Here is a 16,651-nt window from a genome sequence, read left to right on the forward strand (position 1 = left end):
TTCACTCGTCGATTGTTATTATTAGGTGTAATTAATGCCATCGACGTTAACAACTCCTTCTATTAAGGTCACTTCTATCTTATTATTAAGCTTATCCCCCTGCTCTGCATTCCCGCCTCTGAATCTGGTGAGTTCCCCACTCATCCTAAATACAAGATATCGGCAATAATTTGTTTGTGATGTTGTTGGTCTCGGCAAAAGAGCAAGATAAATGTTCCTGTACCTAACTGAAGAATTACCTCTTAACCCTGCACAGCTGCCTTAGAAAAAGTTCATGAGGCTATGACAAACCCTAGATCCGATCTATGTTATTATGGACGGCAAGACGCAGAGAAGTCTTGGATCATTCATTGCCTTTTGTCTTTTCAAACACGCCCCTCCTTCTTTGATTGGATGATGACGCATCATAAGGTCGCCGCCACAGAAAGATGGAAGTATAAAATGTCGCTCTTGGACTGACCAACTCAACACTAACCTACCCATTGATGTTGACTTTAATTGCAATCGCCTTGTCAGTTACCATAGCGCTTCGAGCAGGGGCTACAGTCTACCCCTTAGTCGAGTCTTGGCACGGTAAAGGATTTTTGTAAGTCCTCCTTCTCTTCTATAATGAACCAATCGCTGACTACGTGTAGTGATGGATTCACGTTTCCAGTCGAAACATATGATAACACCACAAAGTAGGTCTCAATGAGATTCACCTTTATGCTAATTATAGAACAGCGGCGACACATTTTGGGCGACACCCGCCAACACATCTTTACTCTACACTACTTCCACTGGCGCCACCATCCTCAAAGTTGACAATCGCACTTTTGTTCCTTACCCTGAGAAACGATATGCTCCAAGGCTGTTGAGTAAAAGTGCTTATGACCTTGGCACAGTCTGGGTTATGGACGCTGTGCATTTACCGTACGGATGTAGTGTCTGGCCTGCTTTCTGGACTCGTACGTTTACCATCTCATCTCACAGTCAGGAATATAATAAACTACGAAATACATCTGACATGGCACAGAGGGCCCATCATGGCCCGCAGGAGGCGAGATCGACATCATCGAAGGTATAAACCTCCAAGCAACCAACATGATCGCTCTCCACACATCCGGCGCTTCTTCATGCACCATCCCGACCACCTCTCCTTCCCCCTTCTCCGGTACAGTCTCTTACCCAAACTGTGACAATTCGCAGAATTATGGATCGGGATGTACAGTTTACGACAGGAATACAAATTCGTATGGGCGGGAGTTTGCTGAAGCTGGAGGAGGAGTTTATGTGGCCGAGTTTGCAAAGGACGGGATTAGGGTTTGGTTCATGACTGTGAGTCTCTCCTTCTTTCTTTTTCCTCTCCTGAAACAGTCAAAAGCAAAGTTGCTTATGGATATCATAGCGGTCTGCTATACCAACCGCTATTCAAGTCAATGCCACACAGATAGATACATCAACTCTCGGTACGCCCGTCGCTGAATATCCCTCTAGCTCATGCGATATCGCCAACCTGTTCGGTCGTGAGTGACTTTATCCCTTTGTTCAGTAGTTTTATTTTTGGCTGATCACAATATGTAGCTCAAACATTGACAATCAACATTGCGCTGTGCGGAGACTACGCCGGTCTACCTTCCGAGCTGCAAAGAACCTGCCCAGCTTTAGTCGGCGATGCAACATGGTACGCCCTTTTTCCCTTCTTCGACCATACTGAGAAACGACCTACTCACGAAAGTTTGTGGCAAACAGTTATACCACCTATGTAATCAACGATGGCTCAACAACCTATGCTCAAGCGTATTTTGAGATCAATTACGTCAACGTTTACTCATCCAACCCTTCGTCTGTTACTACCATCTCTCCTTCTGGTCCTACCTCCACATCTACTTTGACCTCAACCTCAACCACTGCTAGTGTAAGTAATGATATGACAACAACGATCAGTAAGGGACTAACAGGATGGGAGACATCGGCTGCTGGGACACGTGAGGGTGGAGCGACAAAGGCAGAGCGACAATTGTTGCTGGTTGCGGTAGGGTCGTTAGTGAGCTTGTTTTTATTTTGGTAATATGCTAGTTAGACATGAAAGAACAATTGCATGCCTTTTTGTTCACATATGACGGCTATGGTATCGTTTTTAAGTCTCCCACGGCCATAACTTCAAACAGCGCGCCGCTCCTTCCCATGCAGGAAGCTAAGCTGAAGAGCCACAGTCGTAAATCAGATTTGTCCAAGTCCAAAGACGCATGTATATTAGCTGAAATCGTGACGGAGGGGATGAGAAATGCAATAATGCGAAATGGACAGTCAGACAAGATGGGACTCGCGGAGTTCCAAGCTAAAACGGACGAAGAAATCAAGAATAAGCAGTTTACCCACAGGCCATCCTAGAATGCGATATGACAAGACTATGTCAATGGGGGCTGAAGAGGCACAAAAAAGTACCCACAGTGCATATTCTTCGTTTGATCAGAATTACGTAGCAGGAAAATGTATATATAAGCTTTTGCTGCTTAAGGAACATCACAAAACAGCGTAATTCAGAGGAAGAATGCAAGGCTCATACTAACTTGGGTACCTTGAAGTCGCTGGATCGAAACCAGCCGCTGTTATTTTTTTTTTAGTCATCACGTCAAAGCTCATGGGCGAATCCCAATGCTTACTTTTTTACGAATACGCTTTGCATATATTGCTGCTGTGTAGTCATATAATACACCTTGCATAGTGTATCTCTACCACTTGATCATTAAAAGTGCTAGAAAGAAAACACACTTTAATTCATAACGCACGCTGTCCGCGATGCGCCGTCTTGGATTTAGCATGACGATTTAGTAAGTTATATATCAAGATGCAGTGAGATTGTTGTGTATCTCGAATATCAAAATAGATTCTTTTACAGGCGAAATCCGACAATCCGTGTTTCCTCAACAATCGCCAACCATTTAATTCATCAGTCTTATCATTACGGGCGCTACACGTTGAACCCTCTGAACCACAGCCAACTTCTTGAGACTCGTCTAGCACTTCGTGCTTGGCATTGTTGCAGGATAGAGGGCAACGGCTGCTCGTTATTGGATTGAGAGGTAACGAACGGCTATAACTGGGCGAAGGAGGATTGCTGCTGGGCAAGCACAGGGATGGGATCGTGGACTGTGGAGGATACATTGCGGAATCATGCCCCCACTAGGAAGATCGAGGGGGATGATCATCCGAAGGAAGGTCTGTGCTTCCCCAATAGTTCCAGACTCCAGACTATAGGCCCGAGCAAGTAGAGGCTTCAGGACAGAAGCCGAATATCGCCGGGCCTGGAAAGCAGCGGACAGCGAGATGGCGATTTGTGATTTTAGCAAAGCGTACAAGTATTGTAAGCACAGAGTAAAAGCACGGAAGGCATCAGGCCGAGGGTATGTGCTTAGTGCTTATGCGATGCCAAATTATTTAGCCTTTCAGGAATCAGAACCTCTTCGACATGCAGCCATCTGTGGTACCCTTTATATATCCAGGGGCAGGCTAAACAGCAGGCGAAGCGCTCGTGAGGAGCTATGAAAAGGGGGTAGCATGTCACATGCCACCTCACCTCTGTTAGTTCAGAGCTCGACAAAAAGGCATCTCAACAACCGTCAACAACAAATATTTTGTGTGCTAATGCTTATTAATAGTGGCATTCACGAACAACCTGGACGCTGGCTGACAAAGAACAGTGATGCTGATCGCCCAATTCCGGGAAGGACGCAACAAAATACCGTCGATCAGCAATCAGCAATTTTCTATCTCCCTCTCTGGTTATTGGACCTTTTCCCCTCCACTCCGCTTTCCCAAGAGTCCTTTGCGCCGCAGCACGCATCACCCGCTCTTCAATCTTTGATGCGGCCCAAATATTACGTAGCCAACACAAGCTGCTTATCGTGCCTTTCCGCACGCATCACACATGCAAACGCCATGCAAACATAACACTACACACATCCTCACTTGGAGATGGATAGTCCCTGCCAAGTGATGACAGATGGCAGAAGTCCTGGATGAAATGTCCAGGATGGGACAAAGCAGTGAGTCTCGGCTGGGAAAGGGAGGAGGGTTTTCGTGTACATCCTTCGGCTGGAACGTCCTTCTTCCTAAATATTTGAATGTGATGAACTGTTAACGATACATGTGGACAAAAAGAGGGTCCGGATAAGCCGGTGATTGATGGGTAATGGTTCGACTGGATTGCGAACTGATGCTGACAGAATACTGTGCTGATGGATGATCGTCAGTTATTACAGTAATCCATCCCAAACGTACGTATTCTCCTTATATAAATCGTAACCTTTCTCTCTATCTCCTTTTCCTTCCGCATTTATCCATCTCCTTTCATGGCGGACGCCACTTGCCGTACTAACTATGTGTCACGAATCTCCCACGTCCCAATTTATGGGAGGCATGGTCACAACCTTGGGCACTGTCTTCATCTTCTACCACATCTGGGCATACGATAAAGGCAAATGTCTCTTTTTCACCCGACGGAGCGCGTTTCGCTGGGTGATTGTCTGGATGTTCATCCTCTCTATGATTTTGGTACGTATGTCTCGAGCCTTGACAAAATGAAAGCTAATTAATTTACCAGTTTGAAGTTTGGAACGTTATTCTCATCTATGTCAAGTACAAAGAGTGGTATATGGAGGTCTCAACCACCGAAACCCATACTGAGATCGTCCCGGTACCCTTTACGCTTTGGTCAGATTCACGACAACAGCTCGTCAGAAACGCTTACCAACTCCTTGCCATCGCATGGGTTCTTGTCCTCTCCATCCACTCTGAAGAAACACTCTATTGGGCATATTTGATTGGAGCTATCCGAGGGAAAGACACCGGGACCTGGTACAAAAGTCCGCATTTCAAGATCTGGGTCTTTGTTTGTCTGCTTTGCGCCGGTGTTATGCCGGGTGTAGCCAATATCGAGACCGACGACCTGACAAAGATGGAGGATAACATCTTCCTCGCTGGATCCATCTCCGCCTTCATCCTCTTTATCGGCAGTGTCTGGCTCCTCATTGTCTTCCCTCGTTTTATCAAGGAATCAGTAAGTTTTTTAAATAGGAATCCCAACCCTTATGAAGATTGGAATGACTCACGAGAAAAGTTTAGCGACGCCAAGGTGCCAATCAAGATGTACTCGCCCGCCTCCAGTACTTTAAAGAACTCAACATCGTCCGCACCCTCTTCCGATTCCTGTACTGTGTCGCCATCTTCACCCTCGCCATTGACGGCCGCACGGCATCCAAGCACGTCAACTCTCACCCATTCTGGCTTGACTTGTTTTACATCTGCGGTCTTTTTTCCGTCTTTGCGTCCAACTCTCTCTCGCTCATGATCCTCCTTCCTCGAAACATGGCACATGAAGCCGGGTACGTTCCCGCGAACCAAGTGTTTGTTCGACAAACCCGCCGCTGTCTTCCCCTACACAATATCCCGCATACGGGTGGCAAAGCCCAGCTTTTCGGCACATCCACCGTCAATTCCTCGGCCGGCGGGAAATTCGCACCATACTCTTCTTCTTCTTCCTCTCCTTCTTCAGAGGGTGTTAAACAGGGTACCCGCCTTGACCGGATGGTTTATAGTTCTTCCCCTCTACGCGATAACGGATCTCGACGAGGATCCAAACCGTGGGATGTCCTGGGCGAGAGACTTAATCTCGATGCGACTGATATAGAGGATATCGAGGTTGGTATCGCTATGGATGCGGATCCGAGGAGGGTGCAGAGAGAAAGGGAGGAAGAGGAGAGAAAGGTGGGAGAGACGAGTAAGTTGAGTCAGATGACGACGGATAGCGATAAGCCGTTTGCGAGGACAAAGGGTGAAAGACTGTTGACAGAGGGCGAGATGGTGAATGAACCTACTAGCCTTGTGAGTAACAACAGTTTTTCCCTAATAACCCTTTTCCTTGGGGAACAGTTGTTGACGGTCAGTTTCCGTGGGGTGGTGGGGGGATTCCCAGCTTGATCACTTTCGCTCCCCTGCAGACTTTGCAAACCCGCCAAGACCGCGGGATCTCAATATCCTTATTGTCACGGATACAGTCGAAGTTGAAGAGAAGAGTTGAAAAGTGTTTGGTTCTTTTTTTGTCTGTTTCTGCTCCTGCGCCCACCCCTTGCTTTCGGATATATAGATTTATCATTGTTGGTCCGGTAAAAAGGGTTTCGTTGTCTTGTCGGGGTTGTTCTCCAAAAGTGAGACATTATAGCATCAGTTGTCAAGCCTCCTTTTTGCTGTTTACATCAGTGTATGGATATCTATACACATGTATACCTATACGCCCATCGCATCTTGTATCTAATAATTCTCTCTATACGCCTCTTAACCACCCCCATCCTCTCTGTATATAAATATACAAGTCGAACACCGCCTCGTATCGCTGCAGAACCAGCCTTTTTTTTAAAGACCCTTGTTAAAGTAAATAGGTCCCTCATACGCCTTGAACCGATTCTCCAACTTTGCGGGAGACGTAGAAGCCCTCTGGGGGAAGTAGGCGATCGCCGGGGGCAGGAATACGCCCAAGGAGAGACCGATGAGGGTGAGCTGGGTGAGGCTCGAAGCGAGTTTACCACGGGGGCCGGAGAATGCACCCTTGTTGGTGAGGAGGGTCATGACCATTGGGGGGATGATAAGTATGGGACTATACTAAACGTCAGCGCGGGCCATGGAGGATGAAAGGAAGGAAAGGAAAGGAAAGGAAAAGAGAGGAGGTTTAACGGACATGTTGGTGAGAACTCTACTGGCGGCACTCTGCATGACAGCCATCTGGCCAGCTTTTGCGCTTTTCCCCAAATCCTGCTTTTGCTCATACCCCTCAACAGGGTCATGCGTAACCTTGAACACTTCCACACCGTCGCGCATTTCTTTCCATCGGATACAGGAGATATTGACGACACCGGCGCTGGCGACGGAGGCAAAGGGGACGAGCTTGGCGAGGAGGTCCTTGGTGGTGGGGGAGACGCGGAGGCGGGGGACGAGGCGGGTGAGGGAGACGGCGAGGACGACGGAGGTGAATGTGGCGGCGACGTACGCTAAAAGTGAGATTGATTTGGATTAGCATGGGGTCATCCGGGGACGGGACGTACCAGTGCCGATTTCCTGAGGGGTCATCTCGATAGACTTGTTGGCGTTGCTAAAGTTGACCTAGATAACTGTTTGAGAAGGGCGTTTAAAAATGCAACGAGAGGCTCACAGCAACGTTAAGAGTCTGGTTGGCCCATTGCCAGAAGATGATACTCTTCAAACTGGGGTTGGGCATGAGCATACCCGCCTGTTCTTACATCAGTCACTCGTATGGAGTGCTCGATTGATTGATTAATCTCACGCATATTCTGGTCGAGTGTCAGTACGATTTAGATCTAGAATCTACACATCCAGGTGGAGACACTTACATCAAGTTGGTAGGTACAAAGGCTGACATCCTGAAAGGCAAGGGCACTGGCCTGCCAGTATCGGGGTGTATTGATGAATTGACCACTTGGATTTCGTCAACATTCGGGCGTCCGGGCTTATCATGCTGACTTACGCTGCTTGGCATGGTCATAAGCCGCCTTTTGTTCCCTGGTCACCCACGTCCCGGCTTTACCATTCTCCTTGATCTGGGATTCGAAACGGGTGACATCCCTCTGAGCTTGCTGGAGCTTTGCAGACGAGGCGAGGAGGGTGAGGGGAGAGGTTGTAGAGTAAAAGTATGCGAGACGACCGCCTGTTGGCGGTGGGATGTGGTTAGTATTTGCGGTTCAGAGGCGAGTGGATGGGCGGATGCGATGGACTGACCGTAGGTGCCGAGGTCGAAGCGAGGTTTAGCTACGTCGGGTCAGTGCCGTCTCCGCCGGACAGCTCTGCATGCTTACAGATGTCGTAGAGGCCAGCGCTGTCGCTCATTGCAGCGGTGTTTTCAGCAGATGTGGAAAGAGGAGATGGTGAAAATAATGCGCGAGTGAAAAATGGCTGTTATCTAAGCGCTTTTTGCGTCGCCGGTCTTACATACAATCCACACAAAAATGGGGCTCTCCCAGTCGTCCCAGAATCCGGCGCCCGCCCCCCCCGCCCCCGCGCCGTCCCTCCCCGCCCACGCCCCGCTCGCCAGCCAGGGCATCCTCTCCCTCTTCCTCCCCACCCCGCCGCCCCTCCTCACCCACGACCACATCCCCCCCACACTCGCCGACATCATCCGCATCACCGCCTATCTCGTCCACCTCGGCCTCCCCCTCGAGCTCGCACTCCGGATACTAGACGAGGCGCGGTACTGGGCCGGGTGCAGGCGGGAGAGCAAGAAGGAGGTGATGGTGTACTCCACACGCGAAGGCGGGTATGTCAAGCGCGGGGCCGAGTGGTCTACCGGCCAGGAGGACGAGGTGCCGCGGGGCGCGATGGCGAGCGGTGGCGGGCTGGACGGCGGAAAGGGAAAAGTGTGGTACCTTGTGTCGAGCCCGATTGGATGTTTCGGTGATCCCACGCATACAAGAGCGGGACATGGAGAACGAAGGGCGTGGGTGAAGCAAGTCGTGATCGAGACGTTTTCAAAGGATCAAGGATGGTCAAACTATGCCCAGCATTATGGTCAGTCCCGGTATTCGCTCAGTGTGCTTGTCACTCACCAAACGTAGGCACCTACAACAGCTCGTACTCCTGGTTCGAAGTATCCCTCCTTAGAGGAGACAAGGAAGTCCCGGGCTCTCGCCACATTGTCCAGCACAACGTCCACGGTCAGTCAAAGATTACAAGACCTTATCCGTCCAGAGCTAACACTACTTTCATGCTCTCGCAGCCGGGCAATACTGTAAATACCACACCAACACTCTCACAATCGAGCATCCTGCGCTCCAATTAGCCCAGCAAGGCGACCGGATCGTACTTTGGGTACGAGCACTTTACCCCGGGTGGAGCAACTGGATACGGTAAGTCTTTAACTTTTCAAACTCTCTTGCCTTCCCAAGCTCCGCCCGATCTGCTCCCAGGGATTGGAATTGACCTGCTGACTCCTGACTCTTCGACTCCTTATCGTCTTGTCCTTGGACAAAAAAAAATCGCACCATCCAGGGAAGGCGCCATCACCGTGTTCAGTGCTCCATTCCCCCAGGCCTGATGACTGGCTCGATCGATCACCCTGCTTGATTACCTTGGCTTTGTACTCTACGTATCCCTTGTTGTTTGTCAGTGTTGTAAAGTATAGCTGCATACGTCTCTGCACCTTGTTGCATATCACTCATAATGCATGGAGCAGTGTAGAATCGACAAATAATAGTTCCATGGCGCGACTGATTTCAAAAAAATCCCATTCTCTCCTAGTCAGAACCACCTCTCGAGACACACTCTTCTAGTCGCTTCAACAAACCATGAAGACGAGTCGGACCCTAGCTCAAAGGCTCTGCTGGTCATAATCAAACCCTCCCAGACGACCTAAGCACCCAAAGTCTAAACCCTGGTCCAAAACCACACACAATACCTGTACTCCTTTCTCACGACTCTCACACGTCTCTGCTACTTGCTGCTGGCCTGTGAGAGCTGAGGACAAGACGTCAGGAAAGGAAATGAAAAAATAAAATGGGTTCACGCTACATCGTCATAGACTTTGGTCTAGTACTAGATCATCTGTTTTATCGCTGTTTATGTTATCATTCTTCTTGTCGAGAGGGAGAAGAGAAGGAGGAGCAGGACCATGCGCACGGACCTCGGGCGAATGCGTTTCTCTCGAATATATGAATAACTCTTTTCCCCATTTGTATCTTGTTTTCTTTCATCCACCTCTTTTTCTTTCTCCATAATCCTCTTTCCATCCATAGTCCCCACTCCACTTTCTTTTTCCTTTTCACTCTTTGACGCTCCAAGAGTTCCTCTCTCACCCTAAACGTACCCTGTATCCCACTCCACTTGTCCAGATAAACGGATCAACCAACCCTATAGTCACTCCTTCAGTACTTGCCACCCTTCTTGTCCTTACCCGTCCAACATGTCCTCTCTCTCAAACATCTCAGACAATGTCCCCACCCAAATCCCGATCACCGAACAAACCTCTCTTTCCGGTACTGATACGAGTCTGAACAATGTACCTTGTATCACGCTTGAACGACCACAAAAAGGCCTAGATGGTCAAAAGTCGGATGATAATGAGGCGAGAGCTGAAAGCAAAGGTGCTCAGGGTGGCGAGGTAAGTTTGCTTTTTTTGAAGACGGTTCATTGTTGCTAATGAGGTGTGATTTTAAAAAAAAAAAGTCTTTGGGAAATGCCCTATCGACTGATTATTCCCAACACAAGCCAGGTGTTCATCATGATTCAACAGGTCGAGTAAAGGCGCAGGACGCCAACACTGCTCCCAAGCATGATACGCACCTCGCCAAAGAAAACTCTTTCCCGCAAGTCCTCTTTTTTTTCCGGTAACCGACAAACAAGGGTCCATGCTGATACCCTTTCGTTGACAGAACTCTTCATCCAGCGCCTTTTAACCCCAGTCCTTTTCAGCACCATACAAATCCTTTTGTCTTTGTCCCCCCTCTCCCATATCTTGGAGCCCTAGGCCAAATTGCTTTACCACCTTCTGGCTCATATCCACAAAGGCCGCTGACCGCTGGCGGATCCAGTGAGTTGATGTGGAACCATCAGTTTAACAATGGTCATCCATACCAGGATCAAGGCCACAGTCATTTTGAGGGGCCGGACAGCTTGAAGAGGCCTTACAGTGCCCCATCGGAGGGTAATTTGAAGAGGGCGAACAAGAAGATGAGGGGAGTTGATGAGGCAAGCGGTGGATATTCTTCGGGAGCCGATCGGGTGCATGGTTATTTGGCTCGAGAGTTTGACCCAAGCATCTTGAAGGAGCACCCAGAGAACGGTGCTGAGCACATTACAAAGTCAAACTACTTTCATCCGGCCCTTGGAAAAGCAAAAGGAACACAAACTTCTGCTCGTAACAACATTCAGGATCCCTCGGATATAGCCGTACCTGCTGTCGCCAAAATCCCAGCAAACGATGGCATCTCTACTGCTACTACTTGTCGCCCAAACCGACACAGCTTTAATACTTGGTTTCAATACATGCCTTCAGGACATATACTAGCCAACAAGCATACCACTCCCCATGGCCCGAACGACTCTGGAAGCATCGCAAAGGCCGTCATCGCTGGACGTTCGTTTGATATCCGGCATCCACCTGTCCTTCGGTCGACGGCCAACAGCCATATCGCCATGCCAACTTCCGATGACAGCTATACGGCCAACAGTTCCGACTATGCGGGTATGTCGCTTGTGACTCCATCAATCCGCAACTTGATTTATCAGCCCGATCCCTCTATGCACCTGAACAAGGATACTGGCAGCGGCTCTCCTTCGCAGGCTTATGGATACCCTCCTCTGTACACCCAGCACCTACCACCTTGGCTAAACACCCCTGGATCGACTCAGCAATTTGCCTTTGGATCCCGCCTTGGAACGTCGCCTACACCTGGTCAGGACGTATTGGATAATGAACTTTTCAACGCCAAGGAGAGACCGCAAACTGTCCCGGCCTCGAGTAATCTTATGCCCTTTGGTTCCTCATCAAGTACAAACTTGCCTTCAGCATTCGATAGACGCATGTCTTTTCCCTTTATCTCTCAGCCACCAATCAGCCCCTACTTGGACGCCGATGCCCAACAACTCCCTCTATTGCTCCGCTCACTGGATACCAGCGTGGCCACGACGACGACTATCTCGGCAACGGCCCCCGCCTCTGTTTTGGAAGACAATGACGATGGGCATCCTCTCTCTTCGAGAACTATCCATCCCACTTCATGGATTACGGACGACCTGTATCAGTTTACGAGCCAAGGCCAGAAGAAGACTGACCTGACAAGAAATCCCGAGAAGAAGACCAAGGCAGAGACGTCCACTTTTTGTTCGTGCCCTGTGATGCATGCTCCCAAAGCGGGAGAGATTGGAGGTGGGAAATATCATATGTGTTCAACCAGAGTAAGCGCCAAAAGGGCAAAAGTACAGGGGCATACCATGTGCTCATACTGTGTGGGTCCATCTTGATTGTTCAGTGTTTGTATACAAGAGGCTAAACAGATAGGGGTTAGATTGGCCGTGACGGGCATGTTGAGGAATACGTTTCTGATCGTATGACCGCTGGCAATCCCGACAAGCTCTGCCTGCTGTACATCATGTATAGGGAAGCCAAGGACAAGAACAGCTCAAAACCTGGAGACAATAATCGCTGGCAAAAGTTTTGGGAGCTTCATCGCGGTGAATTGGTTAACGAAGCACAAGCAGAAGCTCTTTTGAAAAAGTACAAGGATAACCCTGTAAAGCATGGCGAAGGTACCGATACCTCTGGCAGCTCTGCAGAACCCGAGTTTCCTCCCGACCGCTCTACCGTTTCCTCCCTTCATCCATCGTCTGCGTCCACAGCTCGCACCACCACCACCACAACAACCCTATCGAGCGTCATGCCTTTCAAGAGTACACACTATATCGTCGACGAAAACAACAAGCTCGGTCAGCAAACATTAGTGGGCGATAACTATATTGGCGGCTTGGTGGAAGAATACAACGTCGATGTGGATGAACCGGCGAGAGTCGAAAAGACCCTTGGCGGGCATAGTCTCCTGAAAGGAGATATGGAAGAATATGAAGGTTTGAGTCGCGAGGGCAGGTTTAGTCTGACTCCTGACTCTCTCTATTCGCCAGGAGGGGATGACACCTCGTCTGATGAAGGATGGGGTGCGGATGATAGTCTTTTTGAACCTAGGTATGGGGGATCGCTTCTCATTTGTGAGCAACTTTGAGAACGACCAATGCCTCCAGTCTCCAATACACACGCAAATTGTTCAAAAGTTGTTTTTAACGTGTGATAGGGTACGTGTTTTCGGTCTTTTGGTTTTTCGTTCTACTCGTTTGTTGTCTCTTGTATTCTTTTGTACATCTTGTTCTTGACCTACATGTATGTTCGCTATCCTCTTACTGTCCGCCATATTACAGTTTGCGACGGCGACACACGAAAGTAATGTTCCTAGGCTTACAAGGCCTTTTTATGAGTATGCAGCACTTTGAGATAACGATGGTTTAAAGATAAATATGATAGTTATTCCTAGTTCATGCATTTTCTTGTTTCAATTCAACAGTCAAGAAGTTATCTTCTTTGTGGGGTAGTTTGTAACGGTACAGATAAATAATTACATGATTATAGTCCATTCCAAAATTATTTACGACAAGAGATACAGGGCCTAATATATCATATTATTCAAGATATATGGTACAGATACGAGACCATTATGAAGATTTTCCCCCTTGCATTCCAACCTTTTACTCCCTCCTAGACGGAAAGTCACCTGGCATTGAATTGCTTGGCGTTTGCGTTTTCCGTGAAGAAGCTTATCTGCGTCTCCCTATAATTATCCTCGATGACGGTAACGTTGCCACTCTTCAAGCTAAGCATGTTCTTGCTATAGGAGGTGACATCGTGCCTAGGCCAATAGGTTTCGTTTGAGTAGGGGTCGCGGCAGCCGCATTCACCGTTGGGGTTGTGGTAGTAGGCAAAGTTGAGCCTGTGATTGTTTCTCTTGTCAGCCAGCTTTTGACTCCCGGGCCACGAGAGAAGAGAGGGAAGGGAGAGAAGAGAAGATTAACTTACCAGTAGTTCATTATTGTGTCTGAGAGTCGTGCGTCGGCTTCGGTGTAGTTTGCACTGGACCCTGTCTTCCCAGAAAGTCCGGGCCTGGCACCACCCAAGACGTAGATTACTTCTGAACCATGGTGCGCTATTTGGGGATTCAGTGATCAGCATGAGCTCATGTCTCTTCAAGGAGTGGGAGAAGGGGCGCGACTCCGACAGAGAGAAAAGAAGGGATAGAAGAGGAGATATAGAAAGAGAGAACGTACATCCAAGATATGGCGGAGCCCCCGGCGTATACTGCTCAAATAGATAAGTCCAAGTCTGGGTATTCCCATGCTTGTTTGATTCTCGTAAAAAGAATCGCCTGGGTGCCTGGAATTGGGCATCACCGTAGATGGCGGCAAACTGCTTGAATGAGGGGTCGAGGCCGAATGTCTCATTACCCGTGTCGAATGGTCTGTGATTCAAATCAGCTCCCAGCTGGCAGAAAGTGGGTGGGCGAGTGGGCGAGTGGGAAGGAATGGAAAAAATTTTGGGAAAGGGGACTTACGATCCGAGGGAAGGCACATTAGGGTATAGAGCAAGAACTTTTTCCAGCGTCTCCTTAGTTGGGTCAACCGGTTCGCCGAGGGCTATGATACCAAGACCGTAAAGAGTACTGTTGATCGTAGTGGGAACAAAGTTTGTGCCTCTGTTCAAAAACAGGTACTATTTGTTAGCCAAGTTTTGCTCCGATCACACTTGTCGTGAAGGGATAGATAGGCTTGATAGGAAAAAATTAAATTGGGAAACTTACTCGTCCTTGTTGTTACCGGTGATGAAGGGCTTTTTGGCAAAATGGCCTTCAGAAATGAGAGTATGAGGAGAACCAGGGATAAGTTTTCCGTCAATGGTTGGGCCTAATGGAAACAATTAGACTGATATCCCGCCTTTGACTTTGATGACGGCTCACCGAAGATAAATCTGCAATCAACTATATTAGCACAAGCCTAACGAACATGTATACCGCTTCCCCCTAATCCAAACTTACCCAGCTGAAAACTGAGCCTGACTCTGCACTGTCAACTGTCCTTTCAACAAGTTCTGCGCAGGCATCTCTTTTAAACACTGGAACTGCGTGACGTTCTTTTCAGAAGGAGTTGTGCAGTTGGTAACATCCAAGAGAGAGACGTAGGCGCTTTCCCATGTAGTATTGGTAGGTCCTAAAGGGACTGTAGATTGGGCTCCACTCTCCATGATCTGTCCAACGTTCATGTTTAGTACTAGTTCTGGTTTTACCGTTTAGAGGTGGTTGAAAAGGACGGGGTGGACTTACAGCGCCGCTGAAGAGGGTAGTGCTTTGGTTCAAGAAAAGTAGAGAGATGGAGATAGCACCAGCAGATTCTCCAAAGACAGTCACCTGTTATTATTTTTTTTGAAAGGAATTAGCTACGACATAAAGTATAGTCAAGAGAGGCTTTACCTTCTCGGGGTTACCTCCAAAGGCCCAAATGTTCTCTTGTACCCAAGTAAGACCTTTAATGATATCTTTTAAACCCAAATTGGCAGCATGGTTCTCCGCAAATCCTGACCCGGTGCTTACCGGGGAAATCAACCCATCAGCTCTTAATCGTTCGGACATAAAGAAGAGAAAAAGCTCACCCCCATCCGAAAGCACCTAGACGGTAGTTGAGAGCGACGTAGATGAATGGCTTATCCTGCAATTATTTGTAAGTATGCAAAGCCACTGTGCAGCAAAGGCTTACAGTGTGTTGAGCGTAATTAAGAATGGCTGTGCCAGGGTACATATTGTTAGATCCCCCGGTGAACGACCCTCCGTACCTGAGTTACGTTCAGCTTTCGCCCAAAATCGAACATCGGATAATAAGGAGACACATACACCCAGACCATGACAGGGAGCCAGTTATTCGTAGCATTCGACCCAGCAGGAGCGTATACATTGAGGTACAAGCAATCCTCCGAGATGGTCAAGTTGTTTGTGGAGTTGTCCTGCATACATGCAGGAGGAGGGGTGGTAGCTTGGAATGTGCTCGAGTTGTAGATGTACGACTGGGGAGGAGAGAACCTTAAATCACCGACGGCTATTTTTTTTTTAGGTTAAAGTTAAAAAGTTTATCTTCTTGAGAATTAAACCTGTGGAAAGTTACGTACGAGGGCGGGCAAAGGGAATGCCCAGATACACATCTTGCCCGACATCTGGCATCCTGGTGCCCGTGAGCGTAATAGGTTTGCCATCAGAGGTATCAGGGTAGATCGATACAGTCGGAGGAGCCGCATTCTCCACATTGTTATGACGGGAAAGGATAGTCTCGTGACCGCCCGAGGTACTGGGTGTGTTTGAAGCACTTGCTGCACTGTTTGCGCTGGATTGAACAGCTGAAGATGCAGCAGCAGGAACACTACTTTCTGCGCTCAAGGCAGCAATCGAAGCAGACTGTGCGACAGACCCAGCACTAGAGGTCGCTTGGCGTGGGGGCTGGAGTGGGGATGCGTCTGCGACGAAGGGCAAAAGTAGGGGAAAGATATTGAACCAGCGCATGGTTGGTAATGAATGTGGTGCGATGGAAAGGTGGCGTAGAGATCATTTAGGATGCCCCACTTTTTATAGGACAGCTGAACATCATCTGGGCAAATGTCGTATGACGGGAAGCATAAGCGCCAAATAATCATCCCGCCGGCCATCGTTCCATCCACCACTTTTTTCGGCTTTCGGCAAGGCGGCAATTAGGCACATCTATTACGTGTTTGTTGTTGTTATTTATCGATTATTCGGCCATGCCCACCGTTGTACTTAACATGGAAATGGCGTTGGGCATCGAGCAAATGCAATCTGATAGCCAGATCTGTAGACATACACGGCGTTCTGTTTCTGACATAATTTTATTTGTTGATGTCAATTAATTAATGATTTCTACGCCAAAATGATCAAATAAAGGCAACGGTTGGAAATTTGGTAGTCTCGAGTTTGTAACTAGACACTAACAAGAGAGCAATGTTAAAATTGGGGCTGTGAAGAGGCTTCGTGGTTTCTTGTCAGTCACAAAGTACCATGATATCGGGTTGACT

At 48.4% G+C, this 16,651-nt stretch overlaps 6 protein-coding genes and 1 non-coding gene across 7 annotated transcripts; 5 read left to right on the top strand and 2 right to left on the bottom strand.

Annotated features, from left to right (window-relative positions):
- Positions 1-485: 485 nt before the first annotated feature.
- CNBJ0500 (hypothetical protein) lies at positions 486-2,050 on the top strand (the record flags this gene model as incomplete). The annotated part of the gene is made up of 8 exons (XM_768179.1): positions 486-586; positions 636-680; positions 724-947; positions 1,016-1,317; positions 1,388-1,505; positions 1,564-1,663; positions 1,732-1,897; positions 1,949-2,050. The coding sequence occupies 8 exons, from the start codon at positions 486-488 to the stop codon at positions 2,048-2,050; spliced, it is 1,158 nt and encodes a 385-aa protein (XP_773272.1).
- Positions 2,051-2,511: 461 nt separating this feature from the next.
- On the top strand, positions 2,512-2,594 carry CNBJt010. The gene is given in 2 exon segments: positions 2,512-2,548; positions 2,558-2,594. It is a non-coding gene; the product is annotated as a tRNA-Met (tRNA).
- Positions 2,595-4,362: 1,768 nt separating this feature from the next.
- CNBJ0510 (hypothetical protein) lies at positions 4,363-6,061 on the top strand (the record flags this gene model as incomplete). Its single annotated transcript, XM_768180.1, has 4 exons — positions 4,363-4,536; positions 4,586-5,041; positions 5,107-5,865; positions 5,957-6,061. The coding sequence occupies 4 exons, from the start codon at positions 4,363-4,365 to the stop codon at positions 6,059-6,061; spliced, it is 1,494 nt and encodes a 497-aa protein (XP_773273.1).
- Positions 6,062-6,393: 332 nt separating this feature from the next.
- Positions 6,394-7,878, bottom strand: CNBJ0520 (hypothetical protein; the record flags this gene model as incomplete). Its single annotated transcript, XM_768181.1, has 9 exons — positions 6,394-6,634; positions 6,716-7,025; positions 7,080-7,137; positions 7,187-7,264; positions 7,319-7,325; positions 7,386-7,470; positions 7,520-7,699; positions 7,771-7,800; positions 7,848-7,878. 9 exons carry the CDS (start codon positions 7,876-7,878, stop codon positions 6,394-6,396), a joined length of 1,020 nt encoding a protein of 339 aa, XP_773274.1.
- A 119-nt stretch (positions 7,879-7,997) lies between these two features.
- Positions 7,998-9,082, top strand: CNBJ0530 (hypothetical protein; the record flags this gene model as incomplete). Its single annotated transcript, XM_768182.1, has 4 exons — positions 7,998-8,556; positions 8,604-8,702; positions 8,765-8,894; positions 9,037-9,082. The coding sequence occupies 4 exons, from the start codon at positions 7,998-8,000 to the stop codon at positions 9,080-9,082; spliced, it is 834 nt and encodes a 277-aa protein (XP_773275.1).
- Positions 9,083-9,946: 864 nt separating this feature from the next.
- On the top strand, positions 9,947-12,758 carry CNBJ0540 (hypothetical protein; the record flags this gene model as incomplete). Its single annotated transcript, XM_768183.1, has 4 exons — positions 9,947-10,144; positions 10,210-10,349; positions 10,416-11,940; positions 12,051-12,758. 4 exons carry the CDS (start codon positions 9,947-9,949, stop codon positions 12,756-12,758), a joined length of 2,571 nt encoding a protein of 856 aa, XP_773276.1.
- Positions 12,759-13,297: 539 nt separating this feature from the next.
- On the bottom strand, positions 13,298-16,124 carry CNBJ0550 (hypothetical protein; the record flags this gene model as incomplete). The annotated part of the gene is made up of 13 exons (XM_768184.1): positions 13,298-13,517; positions 13,604-13,730; positions 13,852-14,042; positions 14,136-14,276; positions 14,382-14,484; positions 14,538-14,548; positions 14,616-14,824; positions 14,901-14,984; positions 15,048-15,162; positions 15,227-15,282; positions 15,331-15,406; positions 15,465-15,666; positions 15,737-16,124. The coding sequence occupies 13 exons, from the start codon at positions 16,122-16,124 to the stop codon at positions 13,298-13,300; spliced, it is 1,923 nt and encodes a 640-aa protein (XP_773277.1).
- Between the last annotated feature and the right edge of the window lie 527 nt (positions 16,125-16,651).

This window comes from Cryptococcus neoformans, chromosome 10 (genome assembly GCF_000149385.1).
Source record: "Cryptococcus neoformans var. neoformans B-3501A chromosome 10, whole genome shotgun sequence".
Lineage (NCBI taxonomy): Eukaryota > Fungi > Basidiomycota > Tremellomycetes > Tremellales > Cryptococcaceae > Cryptococcus > Cryptococcus deneoformans.